This window comes from Carettochelys insculpta, chromosome 11 (genome assembly GCF_033958435.1).
Source record: "Carettochelys insculpta isolate YL-2023 chromosome 11, ASM3395843v1, whole genome shotgun sequence".
NCBI lineage: Eukaryota > Metazoa > Chordata > Testudines > Carettochelyidae > Carettochelys > Carettochelys insculpta.
The window spans coordinates 933,652-953,773 of NC_134147.1; the positions used below are offsets into that span (position 1 = coordinate 933,652).

At 50.1% G+C, this 20,122-nt stretch overlaps 1 protein-coding gene across 3 annotated transcripts in view; it reads left to right on the forward strand.

Annotated features, from left to right (window-relative positions):
- FANCD2 (FA complementation group D2) overlaps window positions 1–20,122 on the forward strand; it is an 82,653-nt gene that overhangs the window by 33,354 nt on the left and 29,177 nt on the right. For all 3 annotated transcript variants that reach the window (XM_075005577.1, XM_075005578.1, XM_075005576.1), the window contains exons 20-33: window positions 138–198; window positions 687–812; window positions 1,187–1,260; window positions 1,365–1,511; window positions 2,621–2,721; window positions 3,231–3,346; window positions 4,867–4,975; window positions 5,672–5,773; window positions 6,750–6,862; window positions 8,041–8,187; window positions 15,781–15,897; window positions 16,039–16,167; window positions 16,307–16,425; window positions 18,826–18,939. In XM_075005577.1, the coding sequence (XP_074861678.1) occupies window positions 138–198; window positions 687–812; window positions 1,187–1,260; window positions 1,365–1,511; window positions 2,621–2,721; window positions 3,231–3,346; window positions 4,867–4,975; window positions 5,672–5,773; window positions 6,750–6,862; window positions 8,041–8,187; window positions 15,781–15,897; window positions 16,039–16,167; window positions 16,307–16,425; window positions 18,826–18,939 (1,575 nt within the window). The remainder of the gene's footprint in view (window positions 1–137; window positions 199–686; window positions 813–1,186; window positions 1,261–1,364; window positions 1,512–2,620; window positions 2,722–3,230; window positions 3,347–4,866; window positions 4,976–5,671; window positions 5,774–6,749; window positions 6,863–8,040; window positions 8,188–15,780; window positions 15,898–16,038; window positions 16,168–16,306; window positions 16,426–18,825; window positions 18,940–20,122) is intronic.

Sequence of the window (20,122 nt, forward strand, 5' to 3'; positions counted from 1 at the left end):
CCTCTGTTTGGGCACTATATGCTGAGTACACAGGACAATGGGCTGGTCCTATGGGGCTGGTAGGGGATCATACTGGGAACAAGAGGCTTCTCTCTGTGTAGCACTGTGCAGTGAAAAGTTTTCTCTATTGATTTCAGAAGTAAAGGTGATGGTTGCTCATCGGTGAGAACGCAACAAAATGAAGAGCACCATAAACAGGTGAGCCAGGACAGTGCGTGTGTCAGAGGGAGACTGGAGTCAATGCAGCTGCCAGGGTTGTGCTAGGACACAGAGTGAAAGGCAGAGTTCAGGGCCCCACTGGGAAAATGGGATATTTGTGTGCAGGCAGGGTCCCAGAATGGGATACAGCAGGTTTATGTCTATGGCAAGGAGAATGAGAGGCCCTGTGGGGGAGACTATGGTCTGTGCTTGGTCTGTAAGTGCTTTTCTCCAAGTTCAGCCGTGCCTAGCAGAATGGAGTCCTGGCCAAGGAGGGGGACTGTTAGTCGCTGCCGTAATGCAAATATGTGGTGCAATGGGTTGTTTGGGTGGAGGAGCTTGTGGGGTTTGTGTACCAGTGAGAGAGGGTGGGCAGGGGCTTGTGGGCGAGTTTGGGAAGTGGAGAAGAGGGATCTGCGTGTCCTGCTTGTGTCTGATTTAGCTAGTAAGGTATGCATTATCCCTCTGTCATTGCTCCTTCTTTGCAGCTCTCCATCTTGCTTGATCTGGTGAGCTACTGCTGCGAACAAAGTCCTGAGGCCTTGGCTCTCTATTATGATGAACTTGCCAACTTGATTGAGAAACAGAAAGGGAATTTGGATTCGCAAATTCTGGTATGTTAGAGAGTGGTTTGTATCCAGTGAGTTATACAGCCCCTCAGTGACATGCAGGCTACCAGGCATTATGGCACAGCATCTGTGTAAGAACCACACTCCTGGCTGAAAATGTTGTTCCTGTTATTGCAATGGGTGATACCAAGGATCCCCAGAGAGGGAATTAGAGGGAAAATCCTCCGTCTTTCAGCTTGACCCATATAGCATGAGGGTGTGTGGGGCCTGGGCAGCATGGGCGCTTATCAAAAATCTCTGACCCCAGGCACAGGGTGCATGTGCAGCCGGGCGACTCATGGCTTGAGGTGGGTGACTTTTCCTTTCTGCACCCCCCTTTCACTCGCCCTTGGCTAAACTGTGGTTCAATTTTTTTCCAGGACCGGATTGGGGAGAATCTACTCGACGAGTTTTCCAATGACTTTGTGGCTGAGTTTACTCCTGCAGTTGAGGGGTATGCTAGAAAACTCCTAAGTGTGAAAGCTAATCCTATTTATGGTCAGTAATTGAATTTCCACACATGATGCTGATCACCACTGACAACTGGTTCTTCTGCAGTGTTCATCTGTTCCCAGTAAAGTCCTTGTATAACCTGGACGAAATTGAGAGTCAGGGAACAATTGTTATCAACCTATTGCCACTGCTGTCACAGAACTGGCCGGCCAAGAGTGCGGAAGAAATGGCAGCGAAGACCCAGGGTAAAAAGTAAGTGATGCCCCCCCTTTAAAATCATTTCACTGTCCAATAAGTTGTGGAGATGTTCTTTCCTCTTAGTGCTGTGAACCACGCAGTCTGGCTACAGCTCTGCCTGCCTAAAGGCCTGGTAAAAAGTTAGGGAGGAGCGCGCATTCTTTGCCCATTTCTTGTAGTTGAAGATGTTGGGGCTGTTAGGTGTGGGAGAGGCAGGATGACCCAGTGGTTTGAAGGTTAGCTTGGGACTCAGGAGACCTGTGGTCTATTCCCTGCTTTGCCACCTTTGGGAAATTGCTTAGTCTCTCCTTGCCTCAGTTCCCCATACACAGAGTGGGTTAAAAAGCAGTTTCCTACCTCCTTGGAGATGTAATAATGACAACTTATCTCACGACTGGGATAGCGTAGGAATGGGGTCCATAACAAGCACGTAGATGGGTTTAGTTGAGAGGAGAGATTGAAGAGGCATAATAAAGGTAGATACTTGAGCACACCTTTTTATTCCTTCTCCCATCAGAAGAACAAGATATTCACTGAAACAGCTGCAAAATTAAAACTCATAAACATAATTAATTTTCACCAACATGCGTTCAGCATGGGAACTTACTCCCACAAAAGCTCGCGGAGGCCAAGAACTTTTGGGGGTTCAAAGTACAATTTGACATTTTGTTATAAAATCCAGAGTTACATTTGCGTGAAATACACTTCTAGGAGGCACATCAACTCTCCTCCCTCAGGGCCAAAGCAACCAGCCACTGAGGGAGTTGGAAGGAAATTCTCCTTCCCAGTTGCTCACTTCACAACTTCTCACACCTTCCTCTGACTCATTTGGTATTGCCCAGAGGCTGGATTAGAAGGGCCCTGGTCTGACGTGGTCTATTCAGGTGCAGCGTCTTTTCTACCTGTGGCTCTTTATCCTAAGCATCTGAGATCAAGGACTGTGTTCTTTGGGAGCAAAGCTGAAGGAGAAAACTAACAATGGTGCTTTCCTGCCCTGCAGACTGGCTAGGGCAGAATATTACAAATGGGCAAAGAGGCTTCAGAGGGACAGGAAATGTTCTTCTTTCCTGAGGTTCTGCTGGTGGGCAGTAAAATGCAGAACATATCCTCTCTTCTTTTCCCAGGATAGTGTCCCCAGAGTGTCTGTCACCCTCCTTCCGATTGCTGAGGCTTTACATGGTGGAGCAGCACAATGGGAGCATGGAGGAAATCGATGCCTTGCTAGGTACAGGAAATAGCCATTGAATTCTACCTGTCTGAGCTAGTCTCTGTGCCCTGGTGCTCCCCAGGGCCAGTGCTGGCGAGATAGAGATGTTGTGTTAAACCCCTGGGCATGGTGGGTGGTTTTCTGACCCCAGGAGGTGGCTGGCTGGGCTTGGATTTCTCCACTCTCTTACCCGCACATATTTCTTTTTCCCTTTCTTTCCTCCTGCTTGCTTCAAGGTGAACGAACGTTTTACCATCTGTCACAATGCCACTAGTATTCTTGTTCTGCTATAGCTGTGTTAGGCTAGATCAGTTCAGTCCAAATGACCGTAGGCCGCCCACATTCCTCCGCCAGCTGGGAGGATGAGTTCAGCAGAGGTTGGTACAGTGCATGCCAGGAGAATAAAGCATTCTCCATGCAGAGGGAAGCCGGGTGAGTGAGAGCATGGAGCTGGGGGCCATGCTACTGTGCCCTGCACATGGAGCCTGGCAAGTAGAGTTCAGGCAGCCCTGTTCCTGCTCTTACAGGCTGCCCCTTATACCTGACTGACCTGGAGATAGGAGGGAAGCTGGACTCCTTAGCCAAGCAGGAGAGGAACTTCCTGTGCTCGCTGTTGTTCCACGCACTCAATTGGTTCCGTGAGGTGAGTGGAGCTTCCAGGGAGACTTGGCCTGGAATACTTTCCAAGGCTGCAGTCTGGGTAGTGTTTAGACATGCTGACCCAGCTGGCCTGCGAGCTCTTACTGGGGACCAGGGTCAAGCTCTTCCCCACAGGGGACATGGGAAGCTCTAGCCAGAGGACCCTGGTTACTGGGACTCTTTCCCTGGAAGGCCAGCCTTGACTGGAGGCCTCACTTGATACTCACTCCACATGGTGCGTGGGCAGTTACTTATGTAGTTTCTGTCATACCTAATAATTGTGAGAACACTCTGGCTTCCGTGGAATTTTGTCTAAAGATTTCAAAGCACATTGGGACCTCAGCTTCCCATCGCTCTGCTAAGATAAGTGACACTGAGACATGAAGAAGTGAAGCAGCTTGTCTATTGACAACACACATGTCTCTGGCTTTGCCTGCACAGAGCTGGAAGGTGACATTTTCAGCTCAAGGAGTTGCGCCCAATGTAGTTCTGATGGGGCAGTGGAAGGGGCTGGTGGCCCACATACAATTACATCCAAGATGCTAGTTACATGTTCTGGAGGACTAGCCTTCTTGCTGACCATGTTCCTACAGCAATGCCTCTGTTTGTAGCATGAGAGCTGGATGACTGCTCATGGAGGTGTTTCTGCTCATGCTGCAAGTAAACTCCCAATAAAGGTGGTCCCAGTGACAGAGCCCATGCACCTGCAGGGACTTCAGTGCATGCGGAGCACCAGGACACTTCCATAGGGAACATGCCAGATGTGCAAAGAGAATGTATGAACTACAGGAAAACCAAGAAGTCTCTGTCTAAGGCAAGCGAGCAGAGCTGCAGAAAGAGCCAGGCCTTCCCCTGCTCAGTGCATGGCGCTCTGTGCTCCAGAATTTTGTATTGCAATCACCTGCTAACAGCCTTAACATACCACTCAGCAGTGGGAAGTTGGCAGGAACCTGATGGACCTGTTTTGCCCCTGCAGTGTGGGATGCAGGGGAAGTTGGGTGGGCAGAGAACCCTTCATCTCCTCCCTGCTCGCCTGCTACTGCAGAAGGGAGTTGGTAGGCACAGATCCCATGGTGCTGAGTTCTCTTCCAGATTTCAGGGATTCTGAAGAGAAGACCAGATGTAGGTGGCTTCACGGGTGTGCTGTTTACAATTCATGTCCCTTTCTTGTGGTCTCTTGTCCCAGTCCCTGGTATAGACAAATACATCATGTGTTAATTTCTCTCCCCAGTTAACATGTCCATCCGTCCCTCATTGTAAATATGTCTAACAGGCTGTCAAGTAATTGTTTCTGTGTAGCTCTTAGGAGAGTGACATGGGCATTGCTGCTCTGGTAGTTTTTTTCTGATGGAGTTCCAAAGAGATGTGTCTTTCTGCTCAGCCGGGATTTTCGGGGATACAATAACTGCTTATGTGACTGGTGTCACCCAGGCATTCAGGGCTAGTAGATGTTACTCAGGCAGGTGAAATTAATTACTGACTAGAGCCTACTTTGTTGCTAATGAGTATGATTTGTCTGTCTAGGTTGTGAATGCCTTCTGCCAGCAACAAGACCCTGAGATGAAAGGGAAAGTTTTAACTCGATTACAGAATATCACTGAGCTACAGAACGTTCTTGTAAAGTGCTTAACAGGTGAGTGGTACGCAATACAGGAGCCAAAGTCCAAGTGAGTCTCAACAAGACTAAGTGCTTTGTGTAGTTAGTCTCTGAATAACGTCTTCATCTGAATGTCTCCTGCACTGTTTTCAACTGCCACCAAGAAGTATTGGCAGCATCTGGTAGAAGGTGATCAACACTCCAATAAGCCAGTTAATAATCTAATCATGAAGCAACAGCGTCTTACCAGAGTTGATTGGATTGTCACAAACTGCATTATAAGCCCCATTCTTAAATCTTTGGACGAAGCTTGGTCTGGGAGTAGTATGTAAGCTCTACCCTCTTTAAACAGTGTCAGTAACATCAAGAGGGCAGCAGTGGCCCCAGGGAAATACCCTGAAGCAAGAATTTTCCCTTGCAGGCCTAGAGTTGCTGGAATGGCTGTGTGCTGACCTTTGTACCAGCCCCTGGTGTAAGGGTGAGGCCGGAAAGCACTATGTCTTTATTGCTTGGCACATGGCAGAAAGAGAGCCCTTTCAGCCAGAGCATGGTGCTCTACCTTCCATAAAACCTGAAGCCATGGGGGCTCAAAGATAGGGCACTGAGCATAGAAGTAGAGGAAGGGGTGACTGTGACGAGTGAGGGGATCTCCCATGCAGTCTAGCTTGTTCATATTTTATTGTTTGTGCGAAGAACTGAATTCACTGACCTGCTGTCCTCTGGCTCTTTCAGCAAACCCTGGCTATGTACCTCCCCTAGCTATCTTTGACTGTGAAGCTCTGGAAGCAGCACCAAACATCAATGCTGTTGGTCCAGTTAAAAAGAAGAAACCAGGTAAATATAAGAGGAAGCATAACACGATAGCTGGTGTTCCTACTGCTTACTGTTTAGGAGTTCTTGAGCAACCAAATGGAAAAACTCTCTAAAATATGGAGTAGATGTGCTTCGGACCCCAGAGGACCAGCCACATTACCAGTCCTAACTGGGAGGTTACAATGTGCTACTCCGAAGTACAGAGGTCACAACCAGGCATTATTGTAGGGATTTATTATTGTTATTTATATTACCATAGAACCCAGGTGCCCTAGACACAGACCAGGACTCGGTTGTACTAGGTGCTGGACAAACATCAAAGACTTTATCGTTGGCTTCCCTGTGGTAACAGTTCCAATCTCTTCAATTTCTGGGCAGATGAGAATTTTACCAAGCTCTAAGTATCCTCATCACCCGTCTCTGAACCCTTCTTCTACAGGAGGGTTTCTGAAATAGGGTGACTAGCCTTGAGCCCATTATTCTAGGCCAGGGCCTTCCTATTGAGTCATAGAATGGCATCCTAATTTGCTTATTGGTCTGTAGCAGTAAAAATGTGGGGCCCAATTAGGCAAAATACTTTAAGGGGGGAAAAAAGAGTGGATGGGAAAGGGTCCCCTAATGTCCTGAGTGCTGCAGTTTCAGTCTAGCTGCGTCTATGTCCAATACAGCCTCTGTGTAGTGCTTTGTCAGCTGCTTTCTCAAGTCTGCCCCCATTACTGAAAGAGAATCCCCTGCAATGCTCCTCTCGTTTTTAACATGCAGGTGCTGAATATGTCATCTTGTGGGTGCCTAGGCATGTGCGGCTCTGCACCGCCGGTAGAAACACATGCTGCTGGCTGTGGGCACTCTGTTAAACAGCTGGGGGCACCTGAATCTTTCTTGAGTGGCTACCCAAGTGCTCAGCTTACAGGGAACGCTGACCACCTGCCAGTAGCCTGGCTGAGCCCTTGCAGAGGTTTGGGTTTTGGCATGGCTTATAAAACTGTTTCTCTTCCAGGAAGAAAAAAACAAAAATGTGAAAGCGGCAAAGACTCCTCTGCAGAGCCCTCACAAGGGGAGGAGAATTCTGCAGCGAATCAGCTGGAAGCTGAGACCACCCAGATAGAGAAGGTACTATTGGTCAGGACCAAAAAGGAGCGTGTAAAACAGAAGGCTAGCAGAGGGATGCTTACCAATGACAGATATCTCGGTGCTGCTTTCTGACATGTTCCTCACCTCTGAGCTTGGAAAGCTGGCTCTTCTTTGAGTGTCCTCCGCATATTTCTGCTCTTATAATACACTGACCAGTGCAGCTGAGAAAGTGACTCCTTCTGGTAGCATATGAGCAGACCAAAAGATCACAGGCTCATAGAACAATAGACCTGGAAGAGACCTAAAAAAGCCATCGAGTCCAGCCCCCTGCTGTAAGCAGGACCAAACCCATCGATGTGGCTATAGAAGGTTCCATGGCTTTTGCCACCTCAATTTCTTTCAACCCCCATAGCAAAAGAAAGTGAACTTCTGTGGATCTCTCAGAATCATAGTTAGAGAAGTGCCCTTTTATCTTTTAGACTAGTTACGGTTAAGATCAAATCTCTTTGATTAATCAAAGCAAGTATCTTGCCTCACATTTCGATGCCTCAGATCCATGGGTTCTCATAGAAGATATTCCACCACTGGAGAGTGGAACTGTCTTGTTTACAGCCATAGGATGCCCAGTAGCATACATCTGAAGATGAAGACCAGATCTGACACTTGGTATCTAAGAGAGAATCATTTCCAAAATAGAGTCTTCCTTCTCTTTCACACCATTTCTCACAGAATGCCATCTTTCATCAAGTCCACTGAGAGTACTTGCTGTTTCATAGAATCTGAAGATGTCAGAGCTCTCCTAGATCATCTTGGTTAGTCTGGCTGGGCAAACATAGGTGTGGTCTCTCCAGCACTTTTGGTAGTGCTTTATTTAGTCCAAAGTGCTGTTTTTGCCACTTCCTTAAGAGACAATTCCACATTTTCACTACCAAGACCTTCCTGATGCTCAACCCAGGGAAAAATGTGGAAGACAGAGTATGGGAGATGTCTTTATTGACCTTGGATAGTTTAGGGAGGGCAGAAGGGAATTGATGTGTGCTGGAGAAAATCATGCACTCAATGGAGCTGGTACGTTGTGGATGTTGTCACACACTGTACCAATAACGTAGGGACCTGTATGGTAGGGCAGATCTTTTTTGAAATATCGTATTCTTCACCAAAGTGCAAATGTGGCACTTGGCTTTGTTCTGCTGCTAACATGGCCATTTTCATTTCAGGACACTACTGAAAAACCATCAGGGATCCCTTGGGTGCAGCTGCAGAGTTACCGTGGATTCTTCCGAGAACTAGACCTTGAAGTGTTCAACATCTTGCACTGTGGGCTGCTGACCAAATCTATTTTGGACTCTGAGATGCACACAGAGGTAAGTGTGACAGTGTAAAACTGTGCAAAGAGGAGCCAGAAGGCTGCTGCAGAGCTGTAACTGGTTCATTCTCACTGAGATTTTGCCTCTTCTGCCTAACTAAGTAGGAAGAAATCCAGTCTCAGGAAGGGCTGAGCACCAGCTTGGTCTATGCCCAACTGCAGCAGGTCCTTGTTCCTCCCAGCGCAGACTGTTGCTTTAGAAGGTCATAGGACAGATAGTAATGCTATTGTTGGGGCAGATAGATGTCACTTGGCTCTTTCAGCATTGATCTCCCATACTAACCACATGGGACATGGTAAACCCTTCAGTGCTAATGGGGATGGCAAGTCACAAGCCACGTATGTTTAGTGATGTCACAAGCTGCTCTCAGCTGCTGTTCACGTTTCCCAATCAGACAGGACTCATACAGGCAGGGCTCATGAGAAGGAAAAAAGAGAAGCTGTGTCCTTTGGCAGGCATAGTCCCATACCCGCAAGAGGGCAGATGGAAAGGTTAGATTGAAGGTGCAGTCCCACTGCTGTATGGTGGGCTGCTACTCATCCCCAGTGCTGTAACATCAGATGAATAGGCAGAACCCAGTCCTGGACCATTTGGGAATGAAGTAGTATCAGAGAAACCCTGATTTTGAAATTTGATAGGCTCCAACCCATATTTTAGATTGAAAAATAAAAGAAAGCCAAGAAAAGGACATATGCAAAACTTCCCAGAGCAAAGGCGTAGTTGCTTTGGGGTCACTGGGATTTATATTTCTTCTTCGAGTGTCCCCGTGGGTGCTCCACCATAGGTGACGGCTTGGCCGGCGCCGCAGATCGGATCTTCCAAGCAGTTTCTGCCGGACCGCGCATGCGCCGGTACGCGCCGCTCCCTGGCGCGCTCCTGGCCATGTGCGCGATCCGGTCCCCGCCAGTTCCTCTCAACCGCCGTCGGCTGCAGATGGAATCCGACTAGGCTAAAGCCACATAGCGTATTCAACGACTTTATTTGTTTTTCTCTTTAAAGTTTTTCAGTTCTTAGGATACCATAAGTAACCGGTTGTTATTTTGCAAAAAAAAAACAAAAAAAAAAAACAAACAACAAACAAGCTACGGAGGGACAGCTCAAGCCAGTCCCAGTAACCAGCGCCGGAGGCCGGGAGCTAGGGCCATCAGCCCTCCTGCGGAGGCAGGCCATCGGACAGGGAAACAGCACAAAGAAGTGCTAAGTACCCACAAGCAAACTCAAAGACTCACCAACAATGTCCGCCTCAGGCTTTAAAAAATGTGAGTCCTGCCGAGAGGCGATGCCAGTGTCCGATGGGCACAGTCTATGCATAAGGTGCCTGGGGGAGTCCCATGTGGCACAAAAATGCGCCTTCTGTGCAAAGTTAACGACCAGAGCACGGAGAGACAGGGAGATGAGAATTAAACTGCTGCTTCTTGACAAGGCCCTCCAGCCAGACGTGCCGGAGCGGCTGCAGCAGGAGGGACCCTCCGGGGCCCTTAGAAGGAAAGCTGCCTCCCTCACTCCATCTGCGCAAAAACGGAGGAAAGTTTCTCCAACCCGATCCCTGCCGGCAGTAACAGTGAGCGGGACGGGAGGAGCGAGCAGCCCCCAGCCGCAGCAACAGCTGATCGGCGGCGGCACGGAGAGCCACGTGGAAGCGGCTCAGCCTCCGATGATCAGCCAGCCGCCCCGCACCGCAGGCAGGGCGGCGGCTAAGCAAGCGCCGGTACCAGCGGCACCGCAGACAGCGGCACCGATCCCCGGGGAACCGGCGGTGCAGGGCGCGCAGGCACGTAGCCTGCAGGCGCACAAGGACTCCGCACGTGCGGCACCGCCCTCGAGCGTGCCTAGCACGGTGCCGACGGGGCCGGGATCCCCCGCCCATCAGGGGGCGGAGTTACCTCCTCAAGGGAGCGGGAAGGCTGCACACAAGAGGAGGCATTGCAGCCCCTCTCCAGACAGGGCTGTGGAGCTCTTCTCTCACAGCCCTCCGCTCATGTTGCAGACTCCAACCAGAAGGCAGGGGCCCCCCCTAGCCTACCCGGAGCCCCCTTCTCCTTTCCTGCAATCAGCCTCCCCATGGCTGGCACCCCCCTCGCCCTTCCTGGGATTTGAATCGCTGGACTATTATGCAAAATCGCTCTCTCCAGTGTCTCGACAATCCCCCTCTCCCAGACACACAGGGTACGTGCAAAGGGAATGGTCAAGGTCACCTTCCCAGGAACAGTGCCTATACTACCATGGTCGTCCCTTCCACGCGGGGCATGGACACCATCGGCAATCTACCAGGGGGAGATCCCCACATATTACCTCGTACCCCCGAGGGCAATCGCGATCGGGGACGGAGACTCAAGCATCCCAGGGGGGGCTGGCCGTGGACCCACGAGATTTTCCCTCGCAAACCTCCAGCGAGAGGGCGCACCATCACCATCAAGAACCGGAAGGGTCCAAAGAAATGTACCCCAGCGGTTCCTCGTTTTCCTCCCCGGATGAGGCCACGGCCTTAAGGGACGTCCATCCCAAGGACGATCTCAAACAGTTTCAGGAGCTGTTTAAGAGGGTAGCTTTCACGCAAGGCATCCAGACAGCACAAGTGCAAGAGAAACATCATAAGCTCCTTAAAAATTTGAGCTCCCCGGCCTCCTCCAGAGTAGCAATCCCGCTTGATGAAGCGATCTTGGAGTCCGCCACTACCATATGGCAGACCCCGGCAACTATTCCGCCTGTCCAAAAGAGAGCGGATAAGAAATACTTCGTGCCGGCGAAGGGCATGGAGTTCTTGTTTAGCCACCCCCAGCCAAACTCCTTGGTGGTGGAGTCCTCGCAGCAAAGATTAAAAACATCTCAATTTAAAACAGGGGGAATGGACAGAGATGCCAAGAAGCTAGAGCTGTTCGGCAGAAAGGTCTACTCCTCCTCCACTTTAACCTTGCGAATGGCAAATTATGCAGCGCACTTGGCGAACCATAATTTCGACAACTATGCCAGATTAACTTCCCTCATGGACTCGCTTCCAGAGGACAAAAAGCCGGTCCTCAAGGCCATAGTGCAAGAGGGCTACGCGGCTGCGAGGATGGAAGTTCAGATTGCTTTGGACGTTGCGGACACGGCAGCACGTTCCACAGCAACTGCAGTGGTGATGCGACGGGAGTCCTGGCTCCAGACCTCGGGCATACCGAGAGATCTGCAGGCGAAGATAATCGACCTTCCCTTCGACTTGCAGAAGCTGTTTGCTGAATCAACTGACTCGGTCCTTCATTCCAGTAAAGACTCAAGAGCCACACTCAGGACCCTGGGGATTTACACCCCTCCATACTCAAAGAAAAGGTACTACCCACAGCAAAGGCGGTACCAATACCAGCAACAGCGCCCCCAGTATCACAGGGGTTACGAGCAAGGGCGGCATCAGCAGCACCAGCAGTACAGAACCCCCAGGCGACGCTCACAACAGGGCCGTACGTCCTCGGGGCGGGGCCAAAGGCCACAAGTTTGACATACAAATCCAGGGCTGCGCCATCACCACCATTGCACAAGATCATCCGAAACGACTTTTTCACCATCGCCTCCGACCATTCTACGACCAGTGGCAAAGGATCACCACAGACAAATGGGTGCTGGAGATCATAGCCACGGGGTACGCCATCCCCTTCCAGTCGCTCCCGCCGCCGCGACCCCCGCCCAAGCCCCACCCCCAGGAGGCCTCCCATGTAGCCAGGCTCAGGCAGGAGGTGGCCCACCTAGAGTTCATAGGGGCGGTGGAAAAGGTGCCGGAGCAACTGCAAGGGAAAGGGTTCTACTCCCGGTATTTCCTGACGGAGAAAAAAACAGGAGGCTGGAGGCCCATCTTAGACCTTCGTGGCCTCAACAGGTATCTGCGCAAGCAACGTTTTCGGATGATCACTATTGCCTCCATCCTTACAGCACTGGACGATGGAGACTGGTTCGCAGCCCTCGATCTACAAGACGCGTACTTCCACATAACCATTCATCCGGCTCACCGACGTTTTCTCCGGTTCATGGTGGGCAACGAACACTTCCAATACAAGGTCCTGCCGTTTGGCCTTTCCTCGGCCCCCAGAGTCTTCACCAAGACCTTGGCAGTGGTGTCAGCCTACCTGCACAGACAGGGGGTGTTTATTTTCCCGTATCTGGACGACTGCCTGCTCAAAGGGACCTCGAAAAGGGAGGTTCTCCGCATGATACGCGTCACAGCAAACACGTTCTCCGCACTTGGCCTGGTTATCAATATGGCAAAATCAAAGATAGACCCCTCACAGGACATAGAGTTCATAGGGGCTCGCATAAACTCAGTCTCGGCGAGAGTATACCTTCCAGAGGCTCGCTTTCGAGCCATCGGTTCCCTCGTGCAGGTCATCACCTTCAGCCCTACGGTGCCGGTCTTGACGTGCTTGCAGCTGCTGGGCCACATGGCAGCGGCTACGTTTGTGGTACAGAACGCCAGGTTGCACATGCGCGGCATGCAACATTGGCTGGCAAGTGTATACAAGCCGGCAGTACACACCGTTCACAGGGTGGTGTCGCCCCCACCTGGGGTGCGCGAATCCCTGCAATGGTGGGTAAACCCCGGGAACTTGCTAACAGGGGTACCCTTCCATCAGCCGCAAATATCGGTTTTCCTCACTACGGATGCCTCCCTCATAGGGTGGGGAGCGCACATGGGCGAAGAGGTGGCTCAAGGACTGTGGTCACCCACGGAACAGTCTCTGCATATCAATGTTTTAGAGCTCAGAGCAGTGTTCAACGCCTGCAAACACTTTCGAGACCGTATACAAGGCAAAGTCGTCGGGATCAGTACAGACAATACCTCCACCATGTTTTACATAAACAGGCAAGGAGGAGCTCGATCCCGTACCTTATGCGCGGAAGCAATCCGCCTATGGAACTGGTGCATCGCCCACGATATAATCCTGAGAGCCTCCTACTTGCCGGGCACGCACAACGTGAAGGCAGACCAGTTGAGCAGACGTTTTGCGCTCACCCACGAGTGGCAGATCCGTCCCGATCTACTACGGCCTATTTTCCACGCATGGGGGTTTCCCCAAATAGATCTGTTTGCCACTCAGCACAACAAACAGTGCCCACGATTCTCCTCCAGAGCAGGGCTGGGCCGGGGGTCCCTGGGGGACGCGTTCGCGATCCCGTGGGGAGGCCCCCTGCTTTACGCGTTTCCCCCCGCAGTGCTGATCCACAAGGTTCTGCAAAAAGCCAGGAGAGACAAGGCTCGGATGATCCTGATAGTCCCAACATGGGATCGCCAACCATGGTTCCCCCTACTCCTGCGCCTGTCGGACCGCCCACCGATGCCTCTTCCGGTGGCGCCGGACCTGCTCACGCAAGCCCAGGGGTCCATAGTGCACCCGCACCCCCAAAGCCTGCGACTGCAAGCGTGGCTAATCCATGGCTCAGCTCCCTAGAGAGCACATGCACAGTGGAAGTACAGCAAGTCCTAGAAAGTAGCAGGAGGACTTCCACTAGGAAAACCTACAAACAAAAATGGACTCGCTTCATGGCTTGGTGTTCTACCAAGCAGCTGGCCCCCCTTTCGGTGCCTATACCTACAATTCTAGAGTATTTACTGGACCTCAAGAGAGCAGGACTCTCGCTATCCTCGTTAAAGGTCCACCTGGCCGCCATCTCGGCGTTCAGACATGAGGAGGGAGGGCACACGGTGTTCGCCCACCCTATGGTTACCAGGTTCCTCAAAGGGTTGGTAAACCTATACCCCCCTCGGAAACCGATTCCACCTTCGTGGAGCTTGGACCTGGTGCTTACCACACTCATGGGACCACCGTTCGAGCCCTTGGCCACGGTTCCCCTTCGCCTCCTTACAGTAAAGACGACCTTTCTTCTTGCAATTACGTCAGCCCGTCGGGTGAGCGAGCTTGCGGCAGTCATGGCAACGCCACCCTGCACTGTCTTTTCCAAGGAGGCGGTAACCATACGGCTGCATCCAGCCTTTGTTCCCAAAGTTTCTTCCGAGTTTCACATCAATGAACCTATTGTTCTACCCTCGTTCTATCCAAAGCCTCATAACTCCAGCGAAGAGGCGCGCCTACACCTCCTGGATGTGAGGAGGGCGCTAGCCTTCTACGTAGACAGGACCAAGTCCTTCCGAAAATCGGATAGACTCCTGGTCTCCCTCGCTCCCAAATCTAAAGGAGAAGGTCTCTCATCGCAGAGAATCTCAAAGCACATTGTATCCTGCATAAAAATGTGCTACGAGCTCAGAAAGACTCCTTTGTCGGCCACTCCCAGGGCTCATTCCACCAGGGCGGTGGCAGCATCAACAGCCTTTTTCAAGGGCGTTGCATTGAAAGACATTTGCAGAGCGGCGACCTGGTCATCCTACGACACGTTCGCCAAACATTACGCCCTTCACAGGGTATTCCAAGAGGATACCCGTCTCTCTGCAGCGGTCCTCTCGGGGACCAGCTGCACATAATCCGATTACCCACCACCTATGTGGGTTACTGCTGGGTAGTCACCTATGGTGGAGCACCCACGGGGACACTCGAAGAAGAAAGAGAAGTTACTCACCGTAGTAACGGTGGTTCTTCGAGATGTGTCCCCGTGGGTGCTCCACTTCCCGCCCATCCTCCCCGCTTCGGATCTCTGTTAGTGTTTTGCAGGGGCAACCGAGGCGGTTGGTCGAGGAACTGGCGGGGACCGGATCGCGCACATGGCCAGGAGCGCGCCAGGGAGCGGCGCGTACCGGCGCATGCGCGGTCCGGCAGAAACTGCTTGGAAGATCCGATCTGCGGCGCCGGCCAAGCCGTCACCTATGGTGGAGCACCCACGGGGACACATCTCGAAGAACCACCGTTACTACGGTGAGTAACTTCTCTTTCTCGCTTCATGGAAAAATCTGAGGTAGGAATGTTAACGGATTAACCAGGAAGCATGAGGCTAACCAGTCTGGTAACCAGTTAACCAGCTCATGCCAGCTAAGTCTGTCGATGGCCAGCTGCACTGGATCAGAGCAGCCCCAGATGCAGTGGGGCCAGCGGGCTGGGTGGCAGGAATTTGGTCACAGTGGGAACTCCCAGCCATGGTGGGGCCAGACGGCGGGAGTTACCGTGGTTAAAAAAGGTTATCCAATTGAGCGCAGTTTCTTAGCTGGTAACCGTTTTAATGTCCCTAGTCCGAGGCTGTTCACAGTCGTCCTTCCACAGCTTTCCATTAGCTCTCCTACTGCAAACTGTCTTAGCTCAAAAAGAAGGGAATTGACCGGAGTCTCCAAACAAAATTCAGACAGTTTCCCAGCATGCACTGAGCAGTCTGTAGCATGACTGGTTAAATTACTTCCATGTCTTTCCACAGAGAGTGAGGCTAAGAATTCATAGGCCTTAAATGTGTTAGACTGTCTCTTGGGGGGATGCCAGGTCAGTTGGTCCTCTGTACGTGCCACATATAGCTGTCACAGTTGTCTGATGTGTATATAATGGGGAATTTGGGGGATCAGTGTTACCCTAAATCACCACATTTAGGTAATAGATCCAATGTGTAACCCAAGATCTTGTGTACCTATATTTGATGCTGGTAAAAGAAGAAGAGCATGTTGAATTACTTTCTTCCTTGAAATTGTAGGCCAGAGAAATTGTACAGTTAGGGCCAGCAGAGCTTGCATTCCTTCTGGATGATCTTTGCCAAAAGCTGGAGCACGTACTGATACCAGCCACTGCAAAAAGAGCCCCTTTCTTAAAGGTATGTACAAGAGGGAGAGGAGGACAAAGCATTTACTAGCTAGAAGCAGGGAGAGTAAAATTTACCTTCTGGCAGAGCACCGGGAGGAGGGTTCTGTGCTTGGTTTGAAGAAGTGACTATAAATATTGGTGGTCACTGCAGGGAAAAGGCTGTCGAAACGTTGGATTCTCCCATCTGTGTCAGAGGTCGTCTCAAGAAGTTGCCAAGTGTTCGGTCGAGCTGCTGAAACCACTGTGTAATCATATGGAAAACATGCACAATTACTTCCAGGTCAGAAGATGGCAACTTGACTCTTGGCAATTGCCAAGAGTTTTTCATTTTTTATTATTTAGTTTATGGTAATGGAGGGGCAATGACATACAGTACTTCTTGAAATAACATTTAATTAACAGTTTGTTCTGTATTTAAGGCACGAATAGCAGAAAACCATGGGGTGGTGGATGGACCACAAGTGAACCTTCAGGAGCACCAGCTTATGTCTTCTTGTTACCAGCACCTGCTGCAGGCCTTTCGCCTCTTCTTTGCTTGGTGAGCGGAAGGAATCACGTGTGCATAAGTGAATGTGAGGGGAAAAAAGCCTGTGTATTGTTTTTTGTGTGTTCCTTCGTCATTGATGGGCTTTTGTAGTAAACAGTACATAAAGACCATCAAATTGCAGTGATACAAGCTTTTAAGAAAATGTTATATTACATTAGCTGTAAATTCAGTCAGTCTATACAGAATTCAAACCATAGATTGGAGCTGACCAACCTGAGCTTCAGAAGGAGCCAGAATTTACCAATGTACATTTCCAAAGAGCCACAGTAATATGTCAGCAACGAAGGGTCCTGTGGCACCTTATAGACTAATAGACCTTGCTGACTGAGCTAACCTTGTTATCCCCACCCTTGCTCTGGCTTATTTATACTTGGCCCTGCAGATTTCCAAGACCAGCATCTGATGAAGTGAGTCTGTGCTCATGAAAGCTCATGCTCAAAACTTTGCTGTTAGTCTATAAGGTACCACAGGACCCTTTGTTGCTGTTACAGATCCAGACTAACACGGCTACCCCTCCTATACTTGACACCATGTGAGTAATATGTCAGCAGCCCCACTCAGCTCTCGCCTCTGACACCCCCAGTGCCCCTCAGCCGCCGGCAGCCCCATTGATTGTCACTTTCCCCTTCCACCCCATGCCTCCCCCCCGCTATGATCAGCTTTTTCCCAGGATGTAGGAGGCTCGTGCTGAAGGGGGGAGCAAGGGCTCAGGCTCAGGGGCAGAGGTGATGGTGGGGGGGAAAGTGTGTTGGAGGGGCAGGGTCTGGGGCAGAGCCACCAACTGAGCAGCCAGTATATCCCGATACATTGGAAAGTTAGTGTCTGTAGCTCCAGCCCCGCAGTTGGCACCTATGTAAGGAGCCTCTTATTAACTCCTGAAGAGCCACGTGCAGCCCTACAGCCACAGATTGGCCACCCTGATACAGACGCTTAACTGTGGGTGCAGTGACTGAAGATCCCAGGCTTCAAATGGGTTCTGAAGCAATGGCCTGGGTTTAGCAGACTATGTGCTCTTGGCCTGAAGCCAGCAGAGGTGAAACTTCTATTTATGTGCTTGCCAGTCTGCTCAGACATCTGAGAATAGCTGAGACAGTAAGTTCTCTCTCCAGGGTTGAGCATTCTGGCAACAGGAGAGCAAAAATTGGTCAACAGGTGTTACGATGATGGCTGTATTAGGGTACATCTTCACCACAATCCAAAGATAACTTTAAGCTACATAACTCCAACTCTGTGAATAACCTAGCTGGAGTCAACGGACCTTGAGCTGAGTTACCGCGGTCTCTGCACTATGGAGGGGATCGATGAGCGAAATGCTCCCGCCACCTTCCCTTAGTCTTCCCGTCCAGCGTCGACAGGAGAACGTCTTGCGGTCAGTTTGGTGAGGCCTAACTAGACCATCTAAATGGACCTGAAGTGGATCAGTCTCAGAGTACTGATCCTGGCTGTAGTGTGGATGTAGCTTTAGAAACACGTGTTCCTTCCGACAACCACAAAAGCTCAATGTCACGGCTGCATGGGTAAACACTCAAGCCAGGGGCAGATGACAAAGTTACGGTTGCACACACCGCCCAAACTTGGCCTCCATAGTTGCCTCCAAAGATAATATACTATAATATCACAGAAACTTTTTTTGGTGGCCTAGTATTTTTTAATGAATACAGTGAATAAGCCCTGGCCCTGCTGGCCGTTTTGTACATAAAGTTCTTTCATGGGGTGTGTTTGTTGCAGATACATAGAGTAATATGTGGTGGTGGAAGATAAGTATGTGAAGTGTTAGAGAGGGGGAAAGTGTGATCGTACGTTGTATTATTTGAAAAACCATGAGTGTCATTCAGTGCGTGCACAAAAGGGGGAAGAATTAAGGGCATGCACGTAACTCTCTAACTTCAGCATTCACTACAATTCAAGTGCTTAATGAGGAACCTTAACAGCCCCCTAAAATGTTTGAATGAAATTTCCAAGGTGTGGGATTTTGTGGGGTGTTTAGTTGTTTGGTTTTTTTAAGAGAAATTCTGTCCTGTGAAGCCCTTTGGCTAGGTTCCAGGCGAGGGGTGCAATACATGAGGCGGTGCCCAATGGATGCCTACTACGCTCACTGAAGCAAGGGTCTGAACTTTCACGGACCAGTTTTGTGTTCTGAATGCACAGTGCTTTTCCTGGCCTAGAAAGGCTAAAGCTATTTCATGAGACCAAGTTCTTGTCTTTTCAAATATTCTCTCATCTCTTCTTTTCCCATAGCTTGGACAGAGCTGTTCTAATTGTCCACACTTCTTGAAGACATTATAAAAAAGAGCTTGGTGTCTTAGCCACTGTGTAGCTGGCTTTAATTTCTTCCTCTCCTCCAGTTTATAATATTGATGATATTCTGGGGCGCTTCTCTTTTTTCCCCAGGAGTGGATTTTCTCAACGTGAAAATAGTGACTTGCTGAGGTCAGCCTTCAAGGTTCTTGCAGACAGACTAAAGCCTGGGGAGACAGAACTTCTTCTTCTTGAGCAGCTAATCAGGTAGGATAAATGAAAGCAACACTACCGCACCCCCAAACCTGAACAGAAATAACATTCAAAATGTCTTCTGTGTTTCCTGTACATTTCCTGTGTGAATGTGTGACTGATAAAACCAAGTCAGGGTCCCTGACATTTTTAGAAAACAGTACCTGGTGCTCAGGAAGAGCATAAATATATACCTGCAGGACTTGAAAGTTGGAGACACCTAAGGTCTATGAAATACTAGGAAATAGGGCAGAGGGTATCAACAGTAAACTGTGTTAGAATCAAGCCAAGTTCTTTTTACCATGTACTCCAGCAGATTACTGACCACACTCTCAGGACCCAGTCCCAGAGTCCAATGGCTGTTTTCCTTTGCAATCTTAGGAGTGATGCCAGAGAGAGACAGGAAGAGAGAGCAGTCTCTTATGGGTGTCTTTCCCTTGTTGCGATAGTCCCATCCGCATATGAGAAGCATTTCCAGCGGGGAACAAGGTAGCGGGCAGCTTGGTGAAGAAAGGAAACTCCGTGTTGTTTCTTTGCTAAGATGTAGATTTATTCTTTGTTCCCTTTCTTGCCAAAGAATGGCCACTTAGTGGGTGATGCTCTGTTGGGCTTGTTGACTGAGCTGATTGGGCTGAGGGGTCAGTTTGCCCTTTGTTGCTAAGGAACTGGTTTAGCTGCTTCCCAGACTTCTCTGGACAGTGTACCTCAGTCATGGTTTCCGCTTGCGCTCGTTAACTTCGCCTGTAATGTTGCTATGTGCAGCTTTTTGTTGTGTGAGCAACTTATGAGACCTGACAAGGTGTATACAGCACAAACATTATTGTAATAGTGTGTGATGGGTTCGATCGCAGAGTTCCCTTTGTGACTGTACTTGATGTGGTGAAATACCGTGATATGACCCCACCATGACTTGCTGAGCCTGACACCTCCAGCACTGGCACCGAGTTGGGGTCACAGCCCACAGCAAAGGAGAACAAGCACTGAGATCAGCTGAGCTCTGGGAAGGCTCAGTCACAGGCAAGCCACAGTACCCCGGAGCACAGTCCCAATGGGCCAGAACCCAGATAAATTCCTCTTACCCTGTATGAAGTCTGCCCCTTTATTAAAGGGAGAAAGAGATGCACAGGTTTCTGGCTCCCTCCCCTCCAAGTAGCAGTTATTTACACTGGATTGATTAATAATTAAAGGTGGTTTTTAT